This window comes from Schistocerca gregaria, chromosome 4, assembly GCF_023897955.1.
Source record: "Schistocerca gregaria isolate iqSchGreg1 chromosome 4, iqSchGreg1.2, whole genome shotgun sequence".
NCBI lineage: Eukaryota > Metazoa > Arthropoda > Insecta > Orthoptera > Acrididae > Schistocerca > Schistocerca gregaria.
In genome coordinates this window covers 722,903,112-722,928,796 of record NC_064923.1, presented here as the reverse complement: position 1 = coordinate 722,928,796, position 25,685 = coordinate 722,903,112, and the positions used below count along the sequence as shown (strand labels likewise).

Sequence of the window (25,685 nt, the reverse complement as noted above, 5' to 3'; positions counted from 1 at the left end):
TAGACAATTTCCCTCCTTTATTGCATATCAAAGGAGACATGAAAGAAATAAAAGAAAGGTTCTGAAGTGGGTTTACAATTTAGGGTGAAAGGATATAAAAAATGAGATTTGCTGATGTCATTGCTATCTTCTGAGAAAGTTTTGTAAAATTAGAGGCCTTCACAAATTGAGTAACAGACTATTGACAGAGTAAAGCAAAGAAAGATGAAAGTATTTAGGAACAGAATCAGCAGCGGAAATGGGACTAGTGACGAACTTATCAGAAGAAGAGACAGGATGATCAGGCATATGCTAAGCAAGTCAAGATACTAGAATACATACAACAAATGTTCAATCACTGTCTGGGAATGCAGCTCAGTAACATCCTTCAATGTGTGAACATCCCTGTCATTTTCAAACCACAAATGCAATGAGTGATTGTTATGAACAGCAATTTAAGCACCCAATGGCCATGGCTGCACCAATAGATGATGTGTTCACACAGAGAAACAAACAAAGCAAACAAGTTAGTCCACCACACAATCAAAGATGCCAAACACGAGGCACTGGGACAGTGAAATGTCAGCCAACAACAGGTGAGCAAGTAGAGCTAATTCTGTCCCTATGTTGTTTAATTACAATGCTGGATTTCAAGCAGAATTCAGGCAAAAATCTTTCTCTCTATTTTTGATATCTTGTTAGTTTAATCTCAGTAGCTTCCTTGATACCACTACGCCATTAATTGGAAGTATATGTGACATTATCTGTTTTGTATTTCATTGGATGACTGTTACTGTTGTGCCGGACTTCTTAGACATTGAGATGGCCAGTAAGAATGCAGTTAATTAGAACACTCTGAATAAGTAATACTTTTATTAATCACAAAAAAAACTTACATTTGCTTGCCACACTTAGCAGTAGCTATGAAACTGCACACATGGAATTGCAGTTCAGAAAGACACTAAATGAGCCATGATTAATGAGTGGGAAACTGATACAAGTCCATAATGGCCATGCTCTGGCTTCATTACAGTCACTGGAAAACACAAGTTAGTAGACACTTGTTGACACAGTTCTTATAGCACTGGCACATAGTCACTGTTCACAGGACACTGAAGTATCTTCACTCTCCAATGGTTGACACAGCTGTGCCACGGTGAGTAGGCAGCATAATGACATTACTTTGACAGGAGATTTCTGTAAGTGGGCAGGATCTGACCTTGAACAGAATTGCCCTCCTGGCCTCTGGCTACAGTACCTCAGGGCAGAGGCACATTGGAACTACTGGAGATATGGCTTCTCCCTAGTATCTCATTGGTACCTTGTAATAACACTTCACTGTGCGGTATCTCTGCAGTGGTCAATGCTTCTTGTGCTGCTCTCGATACTCGACAACACTGCAGGTCCAAGTTCTACAATAGCACATTTGCCCAGTTGTAGCAAGGGTGTATACATCAGTCTTCCATCATCTTACTGGTTCCGCAGACAGGCACAACAGAAAGACTGTCAAACAAGTAAGCTTTTGGCCAAAAAGGCTTCATTGGAATTAGAAATAAAAAATAAAATAAGCCCCCCCCCCCCCACACACACACACACAGTGTAGGGATTGGTGAAAGTAAAGGAAAGTGCTGCTTGTGGGAGCATACAGGGACAAGGCGGAGGGAGAGATGGTTGGCAACTGGGAGGTTACACAGCAAGGGGGCAGTGGAAGAGGGGATGTAAAAAGATTGTGGGTGTGCTTGTGGAATAGAAGGCAGTGGAATGGGAACTGGTAAGGGGACAGGTGCATGTAGGACAATGAATAACAAAGTCTGAGGCCAGGAGGGTTTTGGGAATGTAGGATGTACTGCAGGGAGAGTGCTCACCTGTCCAGTTCAGAAAATCTGGTATTGGTAGGAAAGATCCAGATGGCACAGGCTGTGATCCAGTCATTAAAATGAAGAATGTTGTGTTGGGCAGCGCGCTCAGGAACTCGGTGGTCCAGCCGTTTCTCAGCCACAATTTACTGGTGGCCATTCATGTGGACAGACAACTTGTTGGTCATGCTCAAGTGGAACGCAGCAGAATGGTCGCAGCTTACCTTGCAGATCGCATTACTGGTTTCACAGGTAGCCCTGCTCTAATGGGATAGGTGATGCTTGAGCCCAGTCTGGAATAAGTGATGGTGGGAGGAGGTATAGGAAAGTTCTTGCATCTAGGTCTATTACAAGGATATCAGCCCTGAGGCAAGGTGCTGGGAGAAGGGGTTATGTAGGGATGGTCAAGGCTATTGTGTAGGTTCAGTGGGTGATTGAATACCACTGTGGAAGGAGTGAGAAGGATAGTGGGTAGGACATTCCTCATTTCAGAGCTTGACGGGAGGTAGTACAAAACCTGGCAGAGAATGTGATCCAGTTGCTCCAGTCCTGGGTGGTACTGAGTCACGAGGTAAATGCTCCTCTGTGACTGGACGGTGAGACTTTGGGAGATGGGGGGTGACTGGAGAGACAAGTCATAGGAGATCTGTTTCTGTACAAGGTTGGGAGAATAATTATGGTTTGTGAAGGCCTCAGTGAGTCCCTCGCTACATTTCCACAAGGGCTGCTCATCACTAAAGATGCGACAGTCGTGGTTGCTAGGATGTAAGGAACAGACTTTTTGGTATTGAGTGAGTGGCAGTTGTTGAAGTACTGCTGACAGTTGGCAGGTTTGATATGGATGGAGGATACTGATGTAGCCATCTTTGAGAAGGAGGCCAACATCGAAGAAGGAGGCTTGTTGGGTCGAGGAAGATTGGTTGAAGTGCGAATGGCAGAGAAGGTGTTGAAGTTCTGGAGGAATGTGGGTAGGGTGTCCTCACCCTTGATCTAGATTGCGAAGATGCCATCAATGAATCTGAACCAGGTGAGAGGTTTGGGATTCTGGATGTTTAGGAAGGATTCCTCTAATTGGCCTGTGAATACATTGGCATAGGATGGTGCCCATCCCCAGATTTGTTTGTAGATTATGCCTCCAAAGGAGAAGTAATAGGAGAGTGAGGATAAAGTCGATCATGGCGACTAGGAAGGAGGTTGTTGGTTTGGAATGCATCAGGTGTTGGGAAAGGTAGAGTTCGTAGTGGTGAGGAAGTGGCATCAATAGTGACAAGCAAGGCACCATGTGGTATAGGAACGGGAACTGTGGAGAGTCAGTGGAGGAAATAGCTCATATTTTTTATATACCAGGGTATGTTGCAGATAATAACCTGAAGGTGTTAGTCTATGAGAGCAGAGATTCTCTCGTGGGGGCACAGTAACCAGCCACAATGGCGTGTCCTGGGTGGTTGGGTTTACAGACTTTAGGAAGCATGTAGAAGATAGGAGTGCAGAGTGAAGAGAGAGATGGACTCTGGTGCGAGCTACTGGGATGAGCCTTTGTATTTGAGGAGAGACTGGAGATCTTGCTGGATTTCTGGAATGGGATCACTATGGCAAGGTTTGTAGATGGATTAATCCTTGCAATTCAAAACAACAGTGATGGAGACTGTCAGTAGGTAGGCTTATAAGGTCGGGATTGCAGTTCTGGATGCTGTATGTTGATGGGAAGGTCTCTTACATGTATCCAACCTCCTTTGACGATTCTTAAACCAATATTGGCGATGATTCTACCAGGTGGATTCCTCTTTCATTCCCTCCCCCAGTCTGTATTCATCTGTTATTTTTCCTTCTGTTCCTATTCCTACTATCTAATTCCAGTGCCCCACCGCACATTTTTGTCTCCCTTCAGGATAATTTCTTTTATCTTAACAGCTTTGCAAACTAATACACCCTACCTTGGACCAATTCTACACAGCCTATTAGCTCACCTACATACACACAACATTAGAATAAAAATGATGCATTATGTCTGAAAAACTAGAAGGGAAGGTAGAGATGAGGCAGATAACAGAACGCCTAAAGAAATTTAAGGAAACTAACTTAACACATACACAAACTATTCTGGTTTAAGCTCTGACTGTTGACACATTACCTATTTGTACTTTTCTCTGTCTTGCCTCACAATCCAGTGTTTGTTTCTCCTCTTACTCTTTCTTCTAATTTCTTTCTCGTAGGAGATGTCATAAATGTTCTGTAATAGAACTGTTTCACTTGCAAGTCAGCCTTCCTCCAGTTGTTTCTAATTTACCAGGTGCTAAGCACATTCCCAACAATAAAAATGTTCTGATTTTGTCTGTCTTGTTGCGTGAGTCTCACTCCCACTGTTTCATTTCTGAAGCTGTTAATTAACACAGAATTTATAAGTCTGGAAATATCAAGTGAAACTTGGCTTGGTTAGTGCTGAAAAAAATCTATTTTGGTACAGGAACTGGTTTTATTGTAGTGAAGACCTTATTGAATCTATCTTACTGCTTTTAATTTCAGGAAAGCATCGATGTATGGGAGAGACTCTAGCAAAGTCAAACGTCTTCATATTTATGTCATCACTGCTACAGAACTTCAATTTTGAAGTGCCACCAAATGAAGTACCTCCATCCACTGATGCCATTGACGGAGTTACACCATCACCTCGTCCATACAGTGCTCTTGTCACGCTGAGATCATGAACTCTGAGAACAGCTGAAGCATGTTGTTTAATACTGTGAATGAATTAATTTTTTCACAGAAAAGTCACTGCTAAAAAGTGGGTGCTGCAAAAAGCAAGCATTCTAAAATGAATGAATGCTGATTTTTTTTTTTTTTTACAAAGTAATTTTATGTTGCAGCAAATGCTCTGTATATGAACTGGATTTTGACCAAAAACTGATTATAGTATTTATTTTATGTAAGTCACTGATCTACAACATTCTGTTACAGAGTATTTTTTATGCCACAGTTCTAAATAAAATATGTATGAATAGACATATTCAACACGAATCAGAGAACAAGTATAACAATTTTTTTATATATAAGCTGAAGTACTGCTTCATTTTTGAATGTGATGACAGTAGTTTTTAAATGTTTGTCAACACACAGTGTATTCAGAACTCTCACTCTCCTGTTTATTTATGGTGTTCTCCCAGCATAATAAGACTCTTGAGTTATGTTTAATTAGTCAAGATATACATCAAACTGTTTGTGCTTACTCAAGCTTAGTTCTATTAACAAAAAATCTAATACTTTACATAAAGCTGCTGCTTTCTCAGTTACACTGAACAACAGCTGTTTAGCTTCCACTGCTGGCTTAGAGGCTACATGATGAAAATTATACTTGTAGGACAATACTTAAGTATGTGCCACAACACAGCCTTCCTTACAATGAACATTGCTACCGCTTACACAGTTATCAGAAATCTTCAATTCTTGGTAACTTGAAGTGGCTTACATAAATTTTTAAACTTTATTTTGAATTTATAGAGATCTGCAATTTCTTACACTATGTCTGATACAAGCTCAATGCACACAAACCTAGTTAAGTCTTGCACTGTATTTGTATGAATCAAAATTCAACTGAAACTAATCTTTATTACCAGCACATGTTATTAGGGAATAAATACATTGGGAAATAAGTGTCACAGTTTTAAAGAAGCCTCTGCAAAAATGTTGTTACCTCTTTTACATTACATTCTTACAGTGCACTTCTGTTAAATGAATGCTTTTTATGTTAGCTGCATTGCCCTACAAAATAGTTGCACGAGACAAGGAGGGAAGTCCAACACAATGATCAAGTCAACATAGTGAGTGTTACTACAAAGTGTTGAGCTGAGATTTGTGTGTATTGATTCCATTTTAGTATATCCACGTGAGACCTCTTGGTTGTTTGAAATGCTCTGTACAAGATACAAAGGTCACTCCAAAAGAAATGCACACTATTTTTTTTTTTAATCCATCTTTTATTCTACATGTTTGAAAGTTTTACAGTGTGTAGATACATCCTTTAGGAACAATATTTTCATTTCTCTGCAGAATTTCTGTCCCTCTCAAATGCCTTATGCCATTTTGGAATCAGCACCTGTATACCGCAAGGTAAAATTCTGGACCAATCTGTTGGAGCCACTGTTTGGCAGTGTGCACAAGGGAGTCATCGTTTTCAAACCTTGCTCCACGAAGAGAGTCTTTCAGTTTTCCTAAGAGGTGATTATCACATGAAGCCAGGTCAGGACTGTAAGGCAGGTGTTTCAGTGATGTCCAACCGAGTTTTGTGATCACTTTCATGGTTTTTTGACTGACATGCGGCCATGCAACAGAAAAACATCCTGCTTTGGTCAATGTCGTCGAACACGACTCCGTCAAGTTTGAAGTTTCTTCAGTGGAGTATGTGCAGTATGAGGCCTGCCGCTGCAAGGACAATCCTCAATATTACCGTGCCCACTTTCATTACGTAACCTGCTTGCCCACCGACTAACTGTACTGCGATCGACAGCAGCATCTCCATACACCTTTTTCAACCTCTTTTGGATGTTTACCACTGTCTCGTTTTCACAGCACTGGAGTTCTATGACAGTACGCTGCTTCTGATGAACATCAAGTGTAGCAGCCATCTTGAAGACATGCAGTGATGGCGCCACCGACGAGAACAGGAGAGAGAGAGATAGAGATACTGTTTACTGTGAATTAGTTTTAGTTCATTCAGCACGTTACATCACATTTCCAAATTTCATTTTATTTCCAGTACAGCCCTCTGATTTCTGATCCGAACTTGAGATTACATTCGCACAAATTGTCACAAGAATTTAGCATCCAACGCACAAGTTTAGTGGAAGAATCACAAAATACACCATTATGAGTTCTTGATGTACCAAGATTTCTTTTGGTGGAAGTCAGAGGAAGTTAAAAAAGTTACACTGAAAAAAATTCAAGCAGGATACTACGTAAAGTCATTTTCTCAGTGCTTTTCAAGAAAACAGATGAGTGAAATGTGCCTGGAGAGGTTAAATGATTATCAATACTTATACATGGCACAACTGCATACTTAAGTCTGTTAGGAAGCATCCCTTGAGTCATTGATTGCCTGATTTGAATACTTGCTGCATGCTAGGAAGCATCCCTTGAGTCATTGATAGCCATACGTGAATACTTGCTGCAAATATTCTCATAAGCAAAAGAATTACTACTTCATGATACTCATTTCCTTTGTATTGTAATTTTCATGGTATAAAAATGTCTGCTGGAGTAATTGTAATGCATTACATTTTGTTGCCACTGTGACAGTAAGTAATCATGAAAATTTGTGGCTAATAATTTCAATGTCATCTTTTTCTGTCACAGTTAATCACTGAGATTTCAATTTAGTTTGTTGACATAGTAAAAACTACTGACAATTTTTGCATATCTTGAAACATTTGTGGGGCCACTTACCTGTTACTTTACATACTTCCCATATCAGTTCTATTCTGAGAGCAGTACCATGTGCATATGCTAATAAAAATAATTTACTTCCATAATTATTGCAATGTAACCTGTGATTGTACCTAAAATAATTGTGTAATGAATCGGTTCCTGAATGGTGTAAAGTGAAGCTGGATCTTCCAAATTATTTGACCAAAAGACAAAAATCAAAAGCACACGATATAAAATGAAACATTGTCATCATAGCTATTAAAATATATTTTTGAAAATCGCCTGTAAGTTTTTGCTGGAGCAAGAAGCCATGTGTTATAGGACTGTGGCCTATTCAAATATGAGTAAAGATGGCCTAGCATACAAGGGGATGGCACACTGAACTAAGGGATTTCGACTAGCCTCCTTGGCTGCTAGATCCATCCTTTCGTTTTCCACAATACTCGTACCCTGGCACCTAGCAGAAAGACACACCCTTCCTCAGCCTTTGTAGTTGGAGGAGGGCATCCTCGACTATGTTATATAATGGGTACAAGCGTTGTAGAGAGAGAATGGCGCTCAGCGAAGTGGACCGTGTAATGGGACACCCTCTTCTAATATTACCTCTTTTTCAATAGAAATAATTGGTACCAAAATACAGTAAAACTTGGTTAACATGTATCCGAAGGGACCTAAAAATCAGGAGTTCGTGTTAAAAAAATTCATGTTAAGTGAAAAACACAAATTTTAATAAGTATAGATGTACAGCAGTACACTAATGTGTAATACACTACACTACCAATCATGTTATCGTAGACTTATAACACTATAAAGCGATTGTAAAATTACAAGTACTCACAAATTATGAACATTACTTTCTTGGAAAAAATTCGGTCATGGTTCACTTACGTTCACGGGAACCATAATATTGTGTGATTTTACAACCAATTGTAATGGTAGCGTCCGCAAACCAAGCTGTGACGTTGAATGTTGAAGCGAACCATTCTAAACAGTCCAAGGCTGTAAATATCTCCTGAAGGGTAGGTGGAATGGTATCTGTATTCTCTTCCTCTTCACTTTCTTCTGATGGCCTTCTTGCACCTCGTTCACAGCTTTTGGCACATCCGAATGCACAGAAGCGCATACGGCAACATCATCGTCTACACTAATTAATGCTTTGAAACTAATCCCATGGTTCACAACGTCCTGCAGAACCAACCATTCATCAGGTGAAGTTGCAGCTTCTAACTCGTGCACATCTTCAGTGTTAATATGTCTCCAAGCTCTGTTAAAGCACTTCCCTATATGATGTGGCGATACTGAGTTCCAGGCTGCTGTGATGGCTTTTATTGCGACAAGCAGATTCCAATTTGGGGTTGCACTATTGTTTTCAGCAGCACAAATTGCAGCTCTTCCAAGTCACTTACGATAAGCTCTTTTTGTGAGAGAGATTACGCCAAGGTCCAAAGGCTGAAGGCAGCTTGTGGCGTTGGGTGGAAAAAACTGAACCTTCATGTTGGATAGGTTCATCTGGACATCTGTCCAGTGTAAGAACATGTCTATTTTCAGCAACTATTCGACTGCTGAAACGAAGAAGCCACTTGCGAAATGATGTGCCATTGATCCAAGCTTTCTTGTGGTAGGAGTAGATGCAAGGTAAAGTGTCCATATTTATGTTTTTAAAACAACGTGGTATCTCGGATTTAGCGAAAATCCAGGCACTAAACTTCTCACTGCCGTCAGCATTACAGCACAGTACACAGTCACATGTTGTTTGCTTCGTGCTTCACCTTTTATCCCCAGGGTGTGATTTGGGAAAAGTTTGTAGAAAAATCCAGTTTCATCCATGTTAAACACATCACACGAGGCATACTTTTCCCTCACTCAGTTGAATTCATTCGACCAACTGTTCGCATTTTCTTCATCAACTTTATTTACTTCACCACAAATTTGTACAGATGAAATTGAATGTCTCTTTTGGAACCTATACAACCAACCAGCAGAACAACGGAAGTCTTCGATGCCCATCTCTTTAGCAATATCATTTGCTTTTGACTGAAGCACAGGGCCAGTTAAAGGTATGTTAGAAGCACACATATGATTGAACCGGTCTCGATACCTTCATACTTGGCGGTACGAAGTCGTTTAGATTTGTTTCCAGAACCTGATGCTGCAGCATTAATAATTTTTTCTCGATTCTTAATAATCGTAGACAAAGTAGATTTAGGTGTTCCCAACTGCTCTGCAATTGCCGTTTCTTGGTACTATGGTCCATTTCATTTAGAATCTTAAGCTTTAACTGTATATTGAGAGCTGTGTTCAAACCCGATACAGCTATGACTAACAGAACACCTGTCGAATCTGGCACTGAGCATGTTCCTAAATGCTGCTGCATACATTATTGAATGTCTTACAATGTACACCATACACTGATTGTTGAGGTGATAATCGTAGCTACCGACCTACAGTACGTTAAAAACGAGCCAACAATAAATATAATTAGCTTCGTAGCTAAATTTCCTACATTCAATTCGGAAAAAAATACACTTTAGTATACTCTAAGGTCGGAACTTTGTGTTACAGTGAAATTTAATTACGCTAGTAACTGATACAGAGTTCGTAATTCGCCTTAACCGAAATTCGTGTTAACTGATAAAACATACCATAAGAACTAATGGTGGGGGGGGGGGGGGGGGGGACCAATACATTTTTTTGCGTTAACCGCGAGTTCGCGCTAACGAGGTTACACTGTATTTTCAAATCTTGTATAGGTTACAATTATCTCAACTGTTTAACTAAAAGAATTTCATATGATATTGTATACAATGTATTATACTTCAAGCTAAAATGTAAAAGAAGAAATTAATTTCTTACAATGGATACGCGCTAACTCTGTATGTATGGTTAAAATTACTCTTCTTTGGGAAATATTTGAAATTACGAAATATCTGGCGCATTTAAAATTCCTATTATTATTTACGCAGTCTGATGATTATATATATATATATATATATAAAATTTATTTCTGTATTCATTTACAAAATAATGTTATAACTTGGTGAAGATTCTTCTTTTGTCAAGAAAGTTTGTAAACTCTTTGGAATAATGTTAGTAACAAAGAATGAAGAGTAGTGGACATGCCTCTGATGGAATTGGACATGTTTTTGTGTTTGGCAATAACAAAGTAAATGTCTGTTTTATGGAAATGGTGATTGTACAGTGAGTGTGATGTAGGAGAATGTGACATAAGAAAGGTGCAATCATAAATCATGCAACAGGCTTACTTAAAATTTTATCTAGTCATCTGTACCCCCAAAGTTTAAAAATTTCAGCCTGAAGAATCTACCCCTAGACGTGACGAACTGCAGCCAACAACGAGAAAATTAAGATAAGTAAAACAGTGATTTGTATATCTTACACCTCTCTGAAAGAAGTCCATTTTTATGAAGAAACTGAAAACTTACTGGTGATGTGTGGGAGGGTATGATTGCAACCACACAAGGAATTTTGCAGTCCAAACACATCTAATCTGCTCCAGTGCCTGTAAGATCATATAGAATTTCATGTCAAAGACAGTAAAGTCTTGATGCAGTCGGATCTTGGGGACATCATAGGGGAAAAAGAAAGAGCAACCAACAGAGTCTCCCTGTTTAGAACCCTCTGTAAACAGCTATACAGTTATGTATTAAAAATAAATGGAGGAGTGCAGTTTCTCCTGTAATGCATTAAATCTGAAATTACTCTGGGCCCCTGCAGTAACTAGAACAGCAGGTGGTGAAACCCTGGAGTTGGGGGTTGCACTTACTTCACACTGAGTGACTCCAGCACACACTGCATGTGGATCCCAGATGGCCTTGTTGATCCACGAAGATTGTAGAAAAAGCAGTCCAGAGACAAATGAGCAATAGTATGGTGTGCTGAGCCGCCTCCTATTAGCTCCTGTGACCAATCTAATCCGCTTATGCTGGATAGCATCAATAATCTTCAGATGGGGAGGTCTCACTCATCCATACACTGTGCCCCCATATTCTAGTACTGATCACATGAAAGCTCTACAAAGCTGGAGCAAACATGCCCTCTGTCCAGTCCCAAAGATCTGTGGCTAATGCCCTTCAAGATGTTCAGTGATTTCTGGGTTCTGCCTTTCAGGTCTGTCAACCATGACAGTCTGGAGTAAATAATAATAATAATAATAATAATAATAATAATAATAATAATAATAATAATAATAATAATAATAGTAATAATAAAAAAGAAATGAAGCCCAGAAACCTGACAGTCTTTGATTGCAACTGTCAACTCACTATTGCATCACTGGACAAGGAACATAAAACTGCAAAAACGTCCATTAGTAAGAAGCACTGTACAGGACTCCTTAACATACATGTCATACGGTTTATGGCTATGGCAAAGAAAGTAACACTTAAAATGCTGACCTGAGGAATCCCATTCTCAACTCAAAATGACGTAACAGGACATCACCACCTCGGGACTGAAAAAAGTGCTCAAATAGCAAGGACTGTAAGAAGAGGGGAAGGTGGCCACAAGATCCCAATTGATAGAGCTGCCCTAGGATGCCTCCAAGTAGTGTCATACCCTTTAATTATGCAAAGGACTTCACCGATACAGTGGTGGTTACATGGGAAAGCATGCTGAACAGCCAACTTTAACAAGATCACATTGTCAACAGTGGATTGAAATCTCTTGAATCCACACTGAGATGTGCTAAAGGATTGCCTTATCTGTAACAACCACACTAGAAGCTGGTTAACTATTAGTTCCATGGTCTTTGCTACACTGCTTATTAAGGCAATTCTCTGATAACTTCTGGGAGATGTTTGGTCCTTTCCTGGTTTGAGGTGAGGAATCAAAAAGGCCTCCCTCCACGAGCTCGGAAAGTGGCCTGCCTGCCACATCAAATCAAAAACCTCGATTCCTTTGACACTGCTTGGAAATGTTGAAACACATTATACTGGATTCGGTCGTGACCCGGTGCAGTATCACGAGCCTCAGATGTGACAAATCCAGCTCAGACCTGGAGAAAGGGCCATTGTTAAGACAAAGCATTGCTGCATCTTAATCCAACTGACTCCTCTTTAGTCGCACAGTAGTGAAGGAATGCAGGATTCTGCCTGGCATTGGCCATAGTAGTTGTTAAACACTCTTGAGATCATCTGAGCGATTTTGGAGACACCCCATTTCAGCACTGCTGCTGTTGGTAAACAACTGTTTGATGGGAATCATCGTAATGGCTTCCCTTTGGAGGACAAGTGGAACAGTTGATAAGAATCTAGGAGTGCCTGCCAAGGCTTTTTCTTGCTCTCTTTAACCACATATTGAACCTTGGCTGCCAGGTTGTCTACTGTTGGGCAGCATTTGAAGTAGGCACTCATTGGTCAAGCAAGGTACAGCTTGCCTCCTAAGATGACCTGAGCTCTTTGAGCTGGGTGGAGCAAAGTCATCAGTTGCTTCCCACTGAACCGAGTCTGTGACACCTGCAAAGCAGCATGAAAGGTCCATGGCAGAGGATGAACTGGTAGCTGCCAAGAAATGAGTGGGAGTGCCTCTGTTTAGAGTGCACAGCTGCCGAGACATCTGCATCTACAGCCATACTCCGCAAGCCACCTGTCGGTGTGTGGCGGAGGGTACCCTGAGTACCTCTATTGGTTCTCCCTTCTATTCCAGTCTCGTATTGTACGTGAAAAGAAGGATTGTCGGTAGGCTTCTGTGTGGGCTCTAATCTCTGATTTTATCTTCATGGTCTCTTCGCGAGATATACGTAGGAGGAAGCAATATACTGCTTGTCTTCGGTGAAGGTATGTTCTCGATACTTTAACAAAAGCCCGTACCGAGCTACTGAGCGTCTCTCCTGCAGAGTCTTCCACTGGAGTTTATCTATCATCTCCGTAACGCTTTCGCGATTACTAAATGATCCTGTAACAAAACGCGCTGCTCTCCGTTGGATCCTCTCCATCCCCTCCATCAACCCCATCTGGTGCGGATCCCACACTGCTGAGCAGTATTCAAGCAGTGGGCGAACAAGCGTATTGTAACCTACTTCCTTTGTCGTCGGATTGCATTTCGTTAGGATTCTTCCAATGAATCTCAGTCTGGTTCTCGAAAACTTGACCCCTATGGTAAGATGAGTTCAAGTCCCATAGTATATTATGAGCACTGAAGTCGCCCAGTAGGAGGAAACAGGTGGGGAAGTTGTTCTTATCGCCTTTGAGCGCATCAGAGTCTGTCACATCCTATTGAGTGACAGGGTGTATACATGGCCAAGGAAAAAAAATTCCCGGATTTTTCGGTTAAAAAATTAAAGTTTTTCCCTGGGGAAAATACATTGTACTTTCCCACAGAACTGTGAAACTTATCAATCGTGTGAATGGTTAACGTTTTATACAAGGTCATTGACGTCCAACATGTGCGCTGCATGTTCTCGTAATTACGAAAGTGTAAATTCTAATTCCAACAAACACTTTGGTATCCAAAGCATTGAAATCAAGCTTATGATGCCCTTTTGTAAGCCCTTATCATGGCTCATGTCAAGTGATCTCGCCAGCCGATATTCCAAACGCAGGACACGTGATGTACTCAGCCAAAAGCTACATCACTTAGGTAGCGCGAATACAGAAATAGGAAAGTTGATGGTTTAAATTAATACACACAGTGTAGCTACAAGAGAAGCCAGGCTTTCTCATGTAATATTGGTGTTGTGTTTCTTTTTTTTTTTTTTTGCTTGTGTTACACTTTAAGACACATCACACAAATGTGCGACGAACATTTAAAATTGTTGCAGATGTCTGGTCTTCTTGGCTCGAAATTCTTCTAAGTGGCCGGTCCTCTAATTGTTAAGTCGTAAACGAGTGTCAAACGTTTTGTGATCTACGAAATTCATCGCACATTCTTACACGTCACTTAATTCATCTTTGAAAGTAACGCTTTACAAGCCACCGTTCACAATATTTTCACGAAACCTGTTAGAAATAGGTTCGTTTCAAAAGATGCCAGAGAACAGGCGTTACTACGCTTACGATAGCGTAAAAGTCCTATGTTCGTACATTTTGCATCAAGATATCTTACGTCATAAAAGAAACAGGACACCAAAGGATACTCCAAGAGGATCTTAAGTTCGCAAACCATTATATGTATATTTCAGCTTTAAGTGCACATGAATATGTCCAGATATTAAGCTTTCTAGTGTTGTTTTCGGGATGTAAATTTTCTAAGGATACCAGTACTGTGCTATCTCATGTTTGGTTCTCTATTATGGCAAAACGCCTTACATACTTGAGGATGAAAACGTGCACTTGAAATTCAGCGAACAGTTGGACTAGCCTACCCTGTGTAATGAAACGTTTCGTTTCAAATAAATTGACTGCCTCAGCGGAAAATATTAATAATAGCCAAATTTCCCTAGCAAACCGACAAAAGTAACTTCATTGTTCTGCAAGGTGATTATTGCTTGACTGCCAAAACCGTGGAAATGAAAAAAAATCTGAAAACTAACTAATAATATATTTCAGTCTTCCGTAATTATGTAAACGTATTTTAATTCCGAATCCTGGCCACAGAAATCCGTTCTGTCGTGGGAACTGTATACGAAGAGGAAACAGCAAAATCATAAAACGTAAACATGAGCCACGTGGAGACTACCTCCCTCCTCAGCACAAGTCAGACTGCTCACGTGTGTGTGGGCTGCGCATGCGCCTGTTGGCAACTACCCAAACGAACCAAATGTAAACAGTTGTCACATCACGCTTTTCGAAAACAGCTTGTCGTTCCGAAGTATTGCACAGTTTTCATCGTAAGGCCTTCGACACATTTTGCTGTTGGCAGACAATTGTGTGCGCGCAAGGTTGATGCGCATATCGTAAGCAACTAAAGTTTTATTTTGGTACTGTTCTCTAGTTTTACTGTTGCGGTATTATTCCGCAGTAGCGAGATAACAATAATATTCCTTGTTACAAGTATCAGTTCTTGCCAGTCAAAATTATAAAAATTTAACTGAAAATTAAAAATTCCAGAAAATTCCGAATAATTCCCGGGTCTTTCGCGAATGAAAAAAATTCCCGGTTTTTTCTGGGGCGTAGACACCTTGAGTTAAATACTGTGGGCAGATAATGATGATCTGACCTACAAGAACTTCAACAGCCATTGCTTGAAGGTGAGTAATCAAAGAGACGGTAGAGGAGCGATGTGCGTCCAGCAACACTTTGCTCTACCAAAGTCTGGTCAACATTACGGTAGAGAGTATAACCCTATAGCACAGGGATGTCAGTGACTTTAAAATGTGTTTCTTGAGAGAGAGAGAGAGAGAGAGAGAGAGAGAGAGAGAGAGAGAGAGAGAGAGAGGGGGGGGGGGGGGGGGGGGTCTGTGGGCACACGAATCCTGAACCCATTCATGTTCCGCTGTAGTATGAGAGCCATTTATCACTGGGGTTGCACTACTTGACCCTGTCGCTTTGCCACGGTGGGGAGCCTGTACTGGGTGAGACAGTCGCCACGGGTCAAGGCTTCCTATTCCACAGCCTTCGAAATTAAAACCTTCAGGTCAAATGACATCGACGTGGTCTGTTTACTACCTGTTTTGCCTGGGTTTGATTTTTAGCACAGCCATGGCAGAGGCAGTGCTGCACTGTTAACTAGACCCAACGCCTTTGGTTGTGTTGGGAGCTACACAACGTCTGCAACTGTGGCTGCTTCTGACGTTTCGTGGAGTCCTAACATAACTGCAACTTTGCAAATGCTTTAACAAATACAGGTATTAGTGATGACGCAAGTAAACTGTTTGAGTAGAGGCATTGGCTTCAGAATATGCTTTTTTTCCGTGGGACCTGCAGACGGCATTCGTCTCGTGGCCTGGCCGGTACTTGAGCCCTAATGACGGCTTATACCGCAGCCGGTTCCACTGCCTGTGGCGCTGTGGGCGGCAATAGCCGCTCAGGGCTGCATGCTGGTCGTCGAAAGTTCTTTTGTCCCGTGCACTCCTGGGACGGATGTACCCTGTTTATTGTTCTGTGCCGCTGCCTGCTATCTGGGAAACAATCTGATACGGATTTCACAATTGCTGCTCGACATTAGTGCTAGCTGATTCATGTGATCATCTCCATTCTGCTTCTGTGGTGTCGTTTACCTATTGCCGTTTCATCTGGATTTTTAGAGTGCTGTCACTTTTGAGTTCCACAGACAAATGGTAGATCGGCGTCGTTGCATTGACAAAGAGATACTGACAAGGAGTGACAGTGGCATCTTCAATGAATGTAGTGACGACGAAGATTCATCAGAAAAATCTCTTAGTAATACACCTCCACGTACCTCACCTAGTACAGCCCGCCATGACAGTTCTGAAAGTGAAGACGAATCGATCCGTAAAAGGACACGGCCATAGTGAGAATGAGAAATTTGATTGGCAAAAACGTGATTTCAGTCCAGCACTTCATGCATTTGATGACTCATCTTCAGGACATAATTGCTAACTAGCGCCTGATTCAAGCGTTCTATCCTTTATCATGCTATTTTTATAAGATCTGTTTAAATTAGCACTTGAAACGAACCGATTTTTCACTTTCACCATGGCAAATACGTCGGAATTAGTTCGTTCTCGACTATCCAGTTGGAAAGATACAGGTTTTGAGGAAATGTATAGCTTCATTGGTATTTGGCTTCTCATGGCTCGTGTTAAAAAGTTGAGAATAAAGGAATATTGATCCAGAGATGTTCTAAGTACTCCAATTTTTGGCGACGTTATGTCCTGTGAGCATTTTATGTTACTTCTGAGAATGTTGCATTTTAGTGAGAACTCGGCCAGTCGTGGAGATGACAGGTTGTTTAAAATTGGGAAAATAATTGATACAATTCGTGTGGCGTTCCGCAGTGCATTTAACCCATAAAGAGAACTCTGTCGATGGAAGTGTATTATTGTTCAAAGGTCGCTATCTTTTAAACAATACATTCCTTTGAAACGAAGTAGATTTGGAATCAAAACATTCGTGTTGTGCGACTAAAACTGGATACGCCTCGGCTTTCATTGCATACACAGGCACAGCAACAGAAACTGAAGTCCATAATTTGGGGAATCTGGTGATATTGTGGCAACACTAATGAAGCCATACCCTGAACGTGGACATTCCCTGTATGTCGACAATTGGTATACAAGTCCAGCCTTGTTCCTCTGGCTTCACAACCAAAGAACAGCAGCATGTGGTACTGTATGTAGGAACAGGTGCAACTTTACGAAGCTACAAAAGAAACTGAAATGAGGAGAAGTTGAGTTTATGTCAACTGTCGCAATGCTTGCCATCAAGTGGTGCGACAAAAGAGAAGTGTTTATGTTGACTACCTGCAACACTACAGAAATACGAGACATGGGAAAGAAGCAGGACGACTGGAGAAAAAGTAAGGAAGCCGCAATGTGTTGTTGATTACAGTGCACATATGGGAGCAGTAGTCCACTCCGATATACTATTAAGCTCTGTTGCGTAAATCTGTTTAACGGTACAAAAAGTTCTTTTCCCCATGCTGTGGACCTTTGTGTTCTGAATGCTCGCACTCTTCACAGATTAGTGGCAGGGAGCAAAATTTCATTATCAGATGTTCATTTATGTCTGGTATGAGAACTTGTGGGCAAATTTGCTACAGAACAGGGAAGAGATTGGAAAGGAAGACGATCTGATGAGAATCCTCTCCGCTTTACTGGGAGGCACTTTCCACACGTCATTCCAAGTGACCAGTCCAAGAAAAGCAGACTATCACGTAGATGTGCAGTCTGCTCGAAACAGAATGTGCGCCGAGAAACGAATTATGAATGCAAAACATGAATTGTACCTTTGTGCATTGACCCATGTTTTGAAACATACCACACAAAGAAGAAATTTAGGCAAGCTGCTACAGCTGGAAGAAGAACTGAAGCCCTTACTTCTGAAAAAAATTACTTAAAAATTAAAAATAATTACAAAAGTTCCTCTCCAGATGAATTACTTTGTTGACAATCACCTTAAGATGTGAAACATCCAGTCTGTGCTGACAAACACAGACTGGATGCTTCAAATGTCCGTTTAGAAGGTGCAAAAATAAAAACTTGATGCAAATTTATGGATTCTTCCATAACTTCTTGGTAGCTAGCAGTTAAACATTTAACTTATTGCAAATATCATTAATTGAACAAAAAATTCTAGCATTATTATTACTACAAAATTGTAGCCTGGGTTGTGGTAAAAGGTATTTATTTAAGTAGCGATTAGTTTCAAACCACCATGTAAAACAGACAACCACATTATAGCTGTTAATAAAACCACAGAAGATGGATACCTGTTGATATTCTATGGTTTTAGTAACAGCTATGATTAGTTTGTCACATTCCTTTTGACATGGTTGTTTGAAAATGGGCTTCGCCTGAAACTAGTCACCGCTTAAATAAATATCTTTACCGCAACCCAGGCTACAATTTTCTAGTAATATTCAGTAATGGATTGCTATCCTATTTTTTGTGAAAAAAATCTAGGCCTACACATGGAAGGGGCACCTCAGCACACCGTTTGTCAGTTGCACACACCTGTCCGTTTCTGAAGCACAAAAGGTCATTAGGAATTGAAGGTAATGTTTTAATTAGGTAGTTTACAAACTTGAGTATTTCCTTATCTAATTATTAAACAAAATTTATAAACCACTGTTTATTTCTACTGTACAATAACAATTGCGCCCCATATAAAAAGAATTCAGATATGTTGAATTTTTAATTTTGAAGTTCCCTTGGGGACAATTTATTGGGTTAATGCTCTCAAAATATAGTGTTTAGCTTGAAAAGTGTCTCTGCATCCAGACGCTTCCCTCGAAGGTTGTTTGCGGGCAAGTTATTGCGCTAGTTTAGAAGAACAACATTTGTTTGTTATGGATACTACAGTGTTTACATCGTAAGTTGCATACAAAAATCTAATAATTAAATATCAGTATGGCAAATAAAACACAGATGTATTCTGAGACCTTATGATGATTCTCAAGAACTAATTGCAAATGAAAGAAAGCCTTTGATGAGGATGAGGAGTTACGTGTTAGCAGCGTAAGCAGTTTCAGTGTACATTAGGTCTGTCAAGAAATTCAACTCCAGATTCAAAGCTACGGAATAAGTACCCAGATGTCCCGCGTTTATTTGTAACATCGGCGATCACACTAACTGCGAGACTGTCACGACCGCCGTGGTTCCAGAAATACTCAGCCCAGGGCGAGGACGGCCGACTGGAGGGCTCAGGTGCGTACAACTATTAGCGGAAGTGGCTCCCAGTGCAGGTACACGGATTAGGCGGCCCCAAGGGCAGGCTTGATACGGCCAGCCGCACTTGCTGGTGCAGCACTCAAAGGATAAAAACAGCACATTGAGATGGTGAGATAGGGTTGCACGCTCAAGTGGCGGGAACCTGCCTTGATACGCTCTGGGAGTCAGATTTTACCAGATACTTATCCACGATATTTTGTACATTCACAAAACCTTACAGAAGCGATTAACTTCCACCTTCTTTGAAAATATGTTATAGATTTCTACATGACACAAACATCTTTGCTCTAGTTCAATGTCTTGTGTAGCTTAATTCTGATGGCATATTTCCCAAGGTATTTAGCTTTCTGAAGATTCATTGCTTGTTGGTAATTACAAGTTTCAACCAAAAGTGAACCATTTCACAATCACCTTTGATGCAGAAAGATGGAACTTTCTCAAAACTGTCCTCTTTCTGAGAATTATTAATAAAACATTCTGACTACCAGCATGTGTTCTGTTACCATACACATTGGAACTCCTAACAATTGCTGTAGCTGCATGACTGGCAAGATGAGCTCTCATGTTAGAGTGAGTGTTGATACCAACCAGCAGCCCACTCATACTGCTGGGAGGTGGAGGAGAAAATTTTGAGGGCTCTATCTTTGTCCCATGAGCAGCTAGGTGGGGGGGTCCACGTAGATAGAACCCCGCAGGCCTAGGTAAGCCTTATACAACCACGATATTTCCTTTTCCTTTGGGTTGCCAGCTAATGCTATTCCACTTCAACAATTGTTCATCTCACTCATGCACAGCAAACATTGAGGGTTGAGGTTTTTACCATCCTTACAATCCAAATTGTTTGAAGGCAAGATCCCCATTCCCTGTGGAACACAACGTTTCATCACCGTGCCTAGAGCCTATGGTGACAGTGGATTGGCAGCACTTACCATTCAACAGCTCAGCAGTCCCAGAGTCACCAAACCCGTATTCAGCACATGACTGCTGAGCCCCTGAGGATGTGTTATTGTCAGTCATTCACAGAATAGTTTTCATTATGCAAACATCATGTGGTTGGTTAAAGTGTATTTTTAATTTGAGGTAGATTGTGTTTTTAACATCAAAATGTGAAAGTCATACGTTATTGTTACAGGGTGTATACACAGACAAGGGAAAAAAAAATCTCAGATTTCCCGGTTAAAAATACACTTTTCCCAGGGTGAAAATACATTTTTTCCGTGTTAAGTGTCAGTATACTTTCCCACGGAACTGTAAAACTTGTCAATCTTTTGAGTGGTTAACATTTTACACACCATCGGCGTAGAACTTCCCATCATCACTTTTGAAAACAAAATCCAGAAGAAGAAAAGTCTTTGAAATATCTTTGATGATGTGCAGTTACATGTAAGTTGCATATTTTCATACTATGATATGCTGCATAATTATGAAAGTGTAAATTCGAATTCCACCACACACAGCATGTTAGTTTCCAAAGCATTGAGATCAAGATTGTGCCCTTTTGTAAGCAGATCATAGCTCTTGTCACATGATCTTGCCAGCCGATGACAGCATATATTCAGAGCATAGGACAGCCAATAGCAACATCACTGTTCAGTAGTGAAAACACACAAATGGGAAAAGTTAATAGTTTAAATTAATATACACAATGTAGATACAAGAAAAGCTAAGCTTTTACTTATTATATTGACTTCTAACATTAATAAGCTACAAGAGAATCTAAGCTTTCACATGTAATATTGTTTATGTTTGTGTTACAGTAAGATACATCACACAAATACGCTAGGAAAATTTAAAATTTTTACATAAATATCTGGTCTCGAAATTGTTCTAAGTGGCTGGTCCTCAAATTGTTAAGTCATAAATGAGAGTCAAACGTTATGTGAGTTACAAAATTCATCACACATAACATAATTCATCTTTGGAAGTAACACATTTCGAAACACCATTCACAATATTTTCCTGAGACTTGTTAGAAATAGGTTCATTTCAACAGTTGGCAGTGTTTGCCAGAAAACGGGCATTACTGCAATTGCACTGCTACGATAGCTTATGAAGCCCGTATGTTCGTACATTTTGCATTAAGATAACTTAAGTCATAAAAGAAACAGGACGTCAGGGGATACTGCAAGAGCATCAGAAGTTCGTAAACCATACTAAAATGTATAGTTCCAACACTTGAGGTGCACATTCATTTCACAATACAGTGGGCCCCGAACTGATATTAAGCTTTCCAGTGTGGTTTTCGGGATGTATATTTTACCAGAGTTCCGGTACTGTACTATCTCTTTGGTTCTTTTATTATGGCAAAATGCCATATGTACCAGAAGATGAAAATGTGTACTTAAAATTCAGCGAACAATTGGAACTAGCCTACACTGGGTAATGAAATGCTTTGCTTCAAATAAACTGACTGCCTCAGTGGAAAAAAGTAATGAAATCCAAATTCCTCTAGCAAACTGACAAAATAACTTCATTGTTCTATAAGGTGATTATTGCTTGACTGCCAAAAATGTAGAAATGAAAGAAAATCAGAAAACAAACTAATAATATATTTCAGCCTTCTGTAATTACGTAAATATACTTTAATTCAGTTGATCACTCCCGGCCACAGAACCCGTCCTGTTTTCATTTGATATGGGAGCTGTACACAATGAGGAAACAGCAAAATCAGTAAATGAAAACAAGGGTCACATGGAGATTACCCGCGTCCCCAGTACAACTCTGCGCATGCACGAATCTGGCAGCTTCGGCACCCCAGAAAATTTTTTGCGGTTACTGGCTTCAAGTAACCACAGAAGTGGGAGAAGGTACTGCTCCCATGTGACTGAACTGTACATGCGCATGAGCCCACTGGCAACTGCTCAAACGAACATAATTTAAACAGTTGTCATGTCACACTCATAGGAAGCAGCTTGCCGTTACGAAGTACTGCACAGTCTTTGTTGTAAGGCCTTCAACACATTTTGCAGTTGACAAACTTGGGTGTGTGCATGGTGTTTTGTAGTTGTAAATGGTGCATTTCCTATGCAACTGAAGTTTTATTTTTTTATAGTTTTCTCTCGTTTGTTTTATTGCTGCAGTATTATTCTGCAGTAGCGGGATACAGTAATATTCTTTGTTAGAGTATCAGTTCTTGCCAGTCAAAATTACAAATATTTAACTGAACATTAAAAACCTGAAAAATTCCCGGAATTCCTAATAATTCACGGGTTTTCTTCGGTTTTCGCCCAGATGAAAAAATTCCCAGGTTTTTCCCAGATTTTCCTGTATTAGTAAGGCAGTGACAGATTGTGTAAAATGTACAGCCACTCATCTACAAGAAATTGCAAACATTACTGTGTTCATGTGCAACTTGAGAACTTTGACTGTGAATGTAGTTTGCCTACCTGGTACAAGTGTTTATCCTGTTACTAGTGAAAAAGCTAGTCATCAGACAAGGAACACTGATTACAAATAAAAATGGAGTGATTGTTAATTACTGCAGTGTGGTGTACATTATTTTACATATGTTCATAAGATACTTTCACAACAGGTGTATCTTCTTCATTGAGTAACAGTGAAGCTGCCATAAGCAAGAGTACCTGGCAAGCCAACTTACATGTGGTGCCCCAGATTTAGTTTAGATTGGTTGGTTTGCAGTGAAAGGGACTAAACTGCAAGGTCCATCAGTCCCTCCACCTTTTAAGTGACAAACCAAAAGTAGTAGTCAAAGGAGGTGAAAGGGATCCTTGGAAAAAGTGGCATCGTGAAAAGAACTACCACAAGTTTTGAAGTCAATGACGTGGGACTGAACTATGTATACACAGTGTTTTAAGTGTTAAATATGGTAGCATAGGCCTACAAAATGATTCACAGCTCGAAAAAACTTGAGTGTTCTGATGATTTTTAAAACAATGGAAAGTGCATGATGAAATACAATATTTACTCGAATCTGAGCCGCACTTTTTTTCCAGTTTTTGTAATCCAAAAAACTGCCTGCAGCTTAGAATCGAGTACAAAGTAAGCGGGAGTTCTGAAAAATGTTGGTAGGTGCCACCACAACTAACTTCTACTGTCTAATATAGGTAGCGCTACACAGGCATGCTTTGCAGGCACAAAGATAAATATTGGCACCAATGTGTGTGTGTGTGTTTTAAAGAATAAGATTAGAAGGTTCTTGCAGCTACCGTTCTAGCTCCAGCATTACATAACCTTCTATCCCACCAATGGAGCCACTAGCCTTTTCCCCCTATTCTCCTTTCCTGTTTAAATTTGATTGTGTCCTAACTATTGAGAAAACCAGTGGTTGATAAGGAAAGTGACAGTGACATAACATTGGACAGAGTTAGGTATCGAAATTAATCCCTACTTGGTAAGTGCAAAAATGTGAAGGGCATCACCTACATAATACTTTGATATTAACAGTGAAGAAGGTAATTCCGATGTAATGGAAAAATTACAAGAAACCGTGATATTTAATAAGTTATTGACAAGGGTGTGATAGGTTTCAGAGGGCCCAAACACAGCTTATCTGATCACATTAAAGTTATAACCAATAATTAACACAAGAACAACTGTGGGAAAAAAGTAGAAACAGCATACTACTCTTGCTGTACCTCTTTACTATTTCATACAATTCACGTTTATTATTAACTACTCCTATCTTTCAAAACTAAAGCAGTATTATATTAACAATGTAGGAAAAGATATACTGCTATTTACCACAGAGAACACACATTAAGCTGCAGACAGCTTGTTTGTTGTTTAATGTGTCTTCTATACAGTAAGTAGCAACCTATCATTCTCTACAGTGTTGATATTCCTACCTGGAGTTTCCATGGTTTACAGGTTAGGTTATTCACAAAGGGTTATTATTCAGAACAAAATCTTTCACCGGGAATGGAGTTGTGTTTCCCTGAACAGAATTTTGACAAACTTACCGATTATTTACATGAAAGTTATGGTCATTACAGGACTAGAACAATAATAGCAAATTAGAAAAGGACTACATTCGTAAGATGATTCATCATCATTATCATCATGCAATGGGCCACAGTTCATTTCAAATGTTTATGCAATATTTGGAAATGTATAAACCCAAACATATGAAGATTTTAACCTATTTTTCAGAGGGGAAATATTGGTGAGAGGAAAAAAAGTCCCATCTTGTACTGTCAAAGATCCTTGCTGGTAACATTAAGTTATTTTTCAGGCTGGTGACAACAGGCCAAAATTAATACTGAAATGAATTAAAAACTGACATTAAAAGGGACATCAGTAATCCAAATTCAAAACTTAATTTAAGGACGATCTCCTTCTATCCTTCCCACAGGCATTCTTGGTAAAGTATCTGCTATTGTGGAGGGTAGTCAAATGGAAACGAGAAAGATAGAAAGGAAGTTTGGCGAAACTGTTTATTATTTAAAAATTAATAGCCACAATTGTTAATACAACTATCCCACTGAGAAAAGACTGTCTATGCCTTCATGCTAAAAATGTCTGTGGATGCCTATGGAATCATGATTGTACCCAGGCAGGCAGCAAGCACCTTTTCACCTTTTCATTCGATGCAAATCAATGGCCGTGAACGTCTTTATTTCAGGGGGCCCAAAAACATGGAAATTGCTCGGAGAGAGATTCAGACTCTGTGGAGGCTGTGTAATGGCTTACTGCGAAACTTCTGCAGCTTAATCAAACAAGCCTTGGCAGCATGTGGGCATTCCCATATTTTCTATTTATACAGCTCTTGGTTAAATGAACTTGCTTGTTTTGCAATCTTTTATATTAACATTAAAAATACAGTATCTAATTGAACATTTTATGAGTTTTCATATTAGTAGTTCTATAAATAGTTGTGTGGCATACAGCATGTAGTGAGTTCCTTCTAGCTACCAGAACATTAACACCTCATTAAAAGTCAGTCAAACTGTCAATATCAGTGTTGCTATCAAACAATCACAGATTAGCTTTCACTATGCAAGCAAGTGTACTTTTACTTTGAGAAAGTCTCTGGTCAAAACATAAAAATGCAACAAAAACGGTGTGTTAATACCAGTCAATTGACGACGGATTGTGTAAAATGTGAATCCCCTGGCCTTTAGGAAATTGTGACCACCACTTGAGAACTTTGTGATATGTTGCCTATCAATGTAGTTGTCCACTTTTTACTAATGACAATGCTGATCACCTCACATGGAACATCA

At 40.0% G+C, this 25,685-nt stretch overlaps 1 protein-coding gene across 1 annotated transcript in view; it reads left to right on the top strand.

The window, feature by feature from the left end:
• Window positions 1-4,850, top strand: part of LOC126267424 (probable cytochrome P450 303a1) — a 152,100-nt gene extending 147,250 nt beyond the window's left edge. Inside the window, exon 10 of the mRNA XM_049972676.1 lies at window positions 4,359-4,850. Coding sequence (XP_049828633.1) covers window positions 4,359-4,540 — 182 coding nt within the window. The 3' untranslated portion in view covers window positions 4,541-4,850. The remainder of the gene's footprint in view (window positions 1-4,358) is intronic.
• The last annotated feature ends 20,835 nt before the right edge of the window (window positions 4,851-25,685 follow it).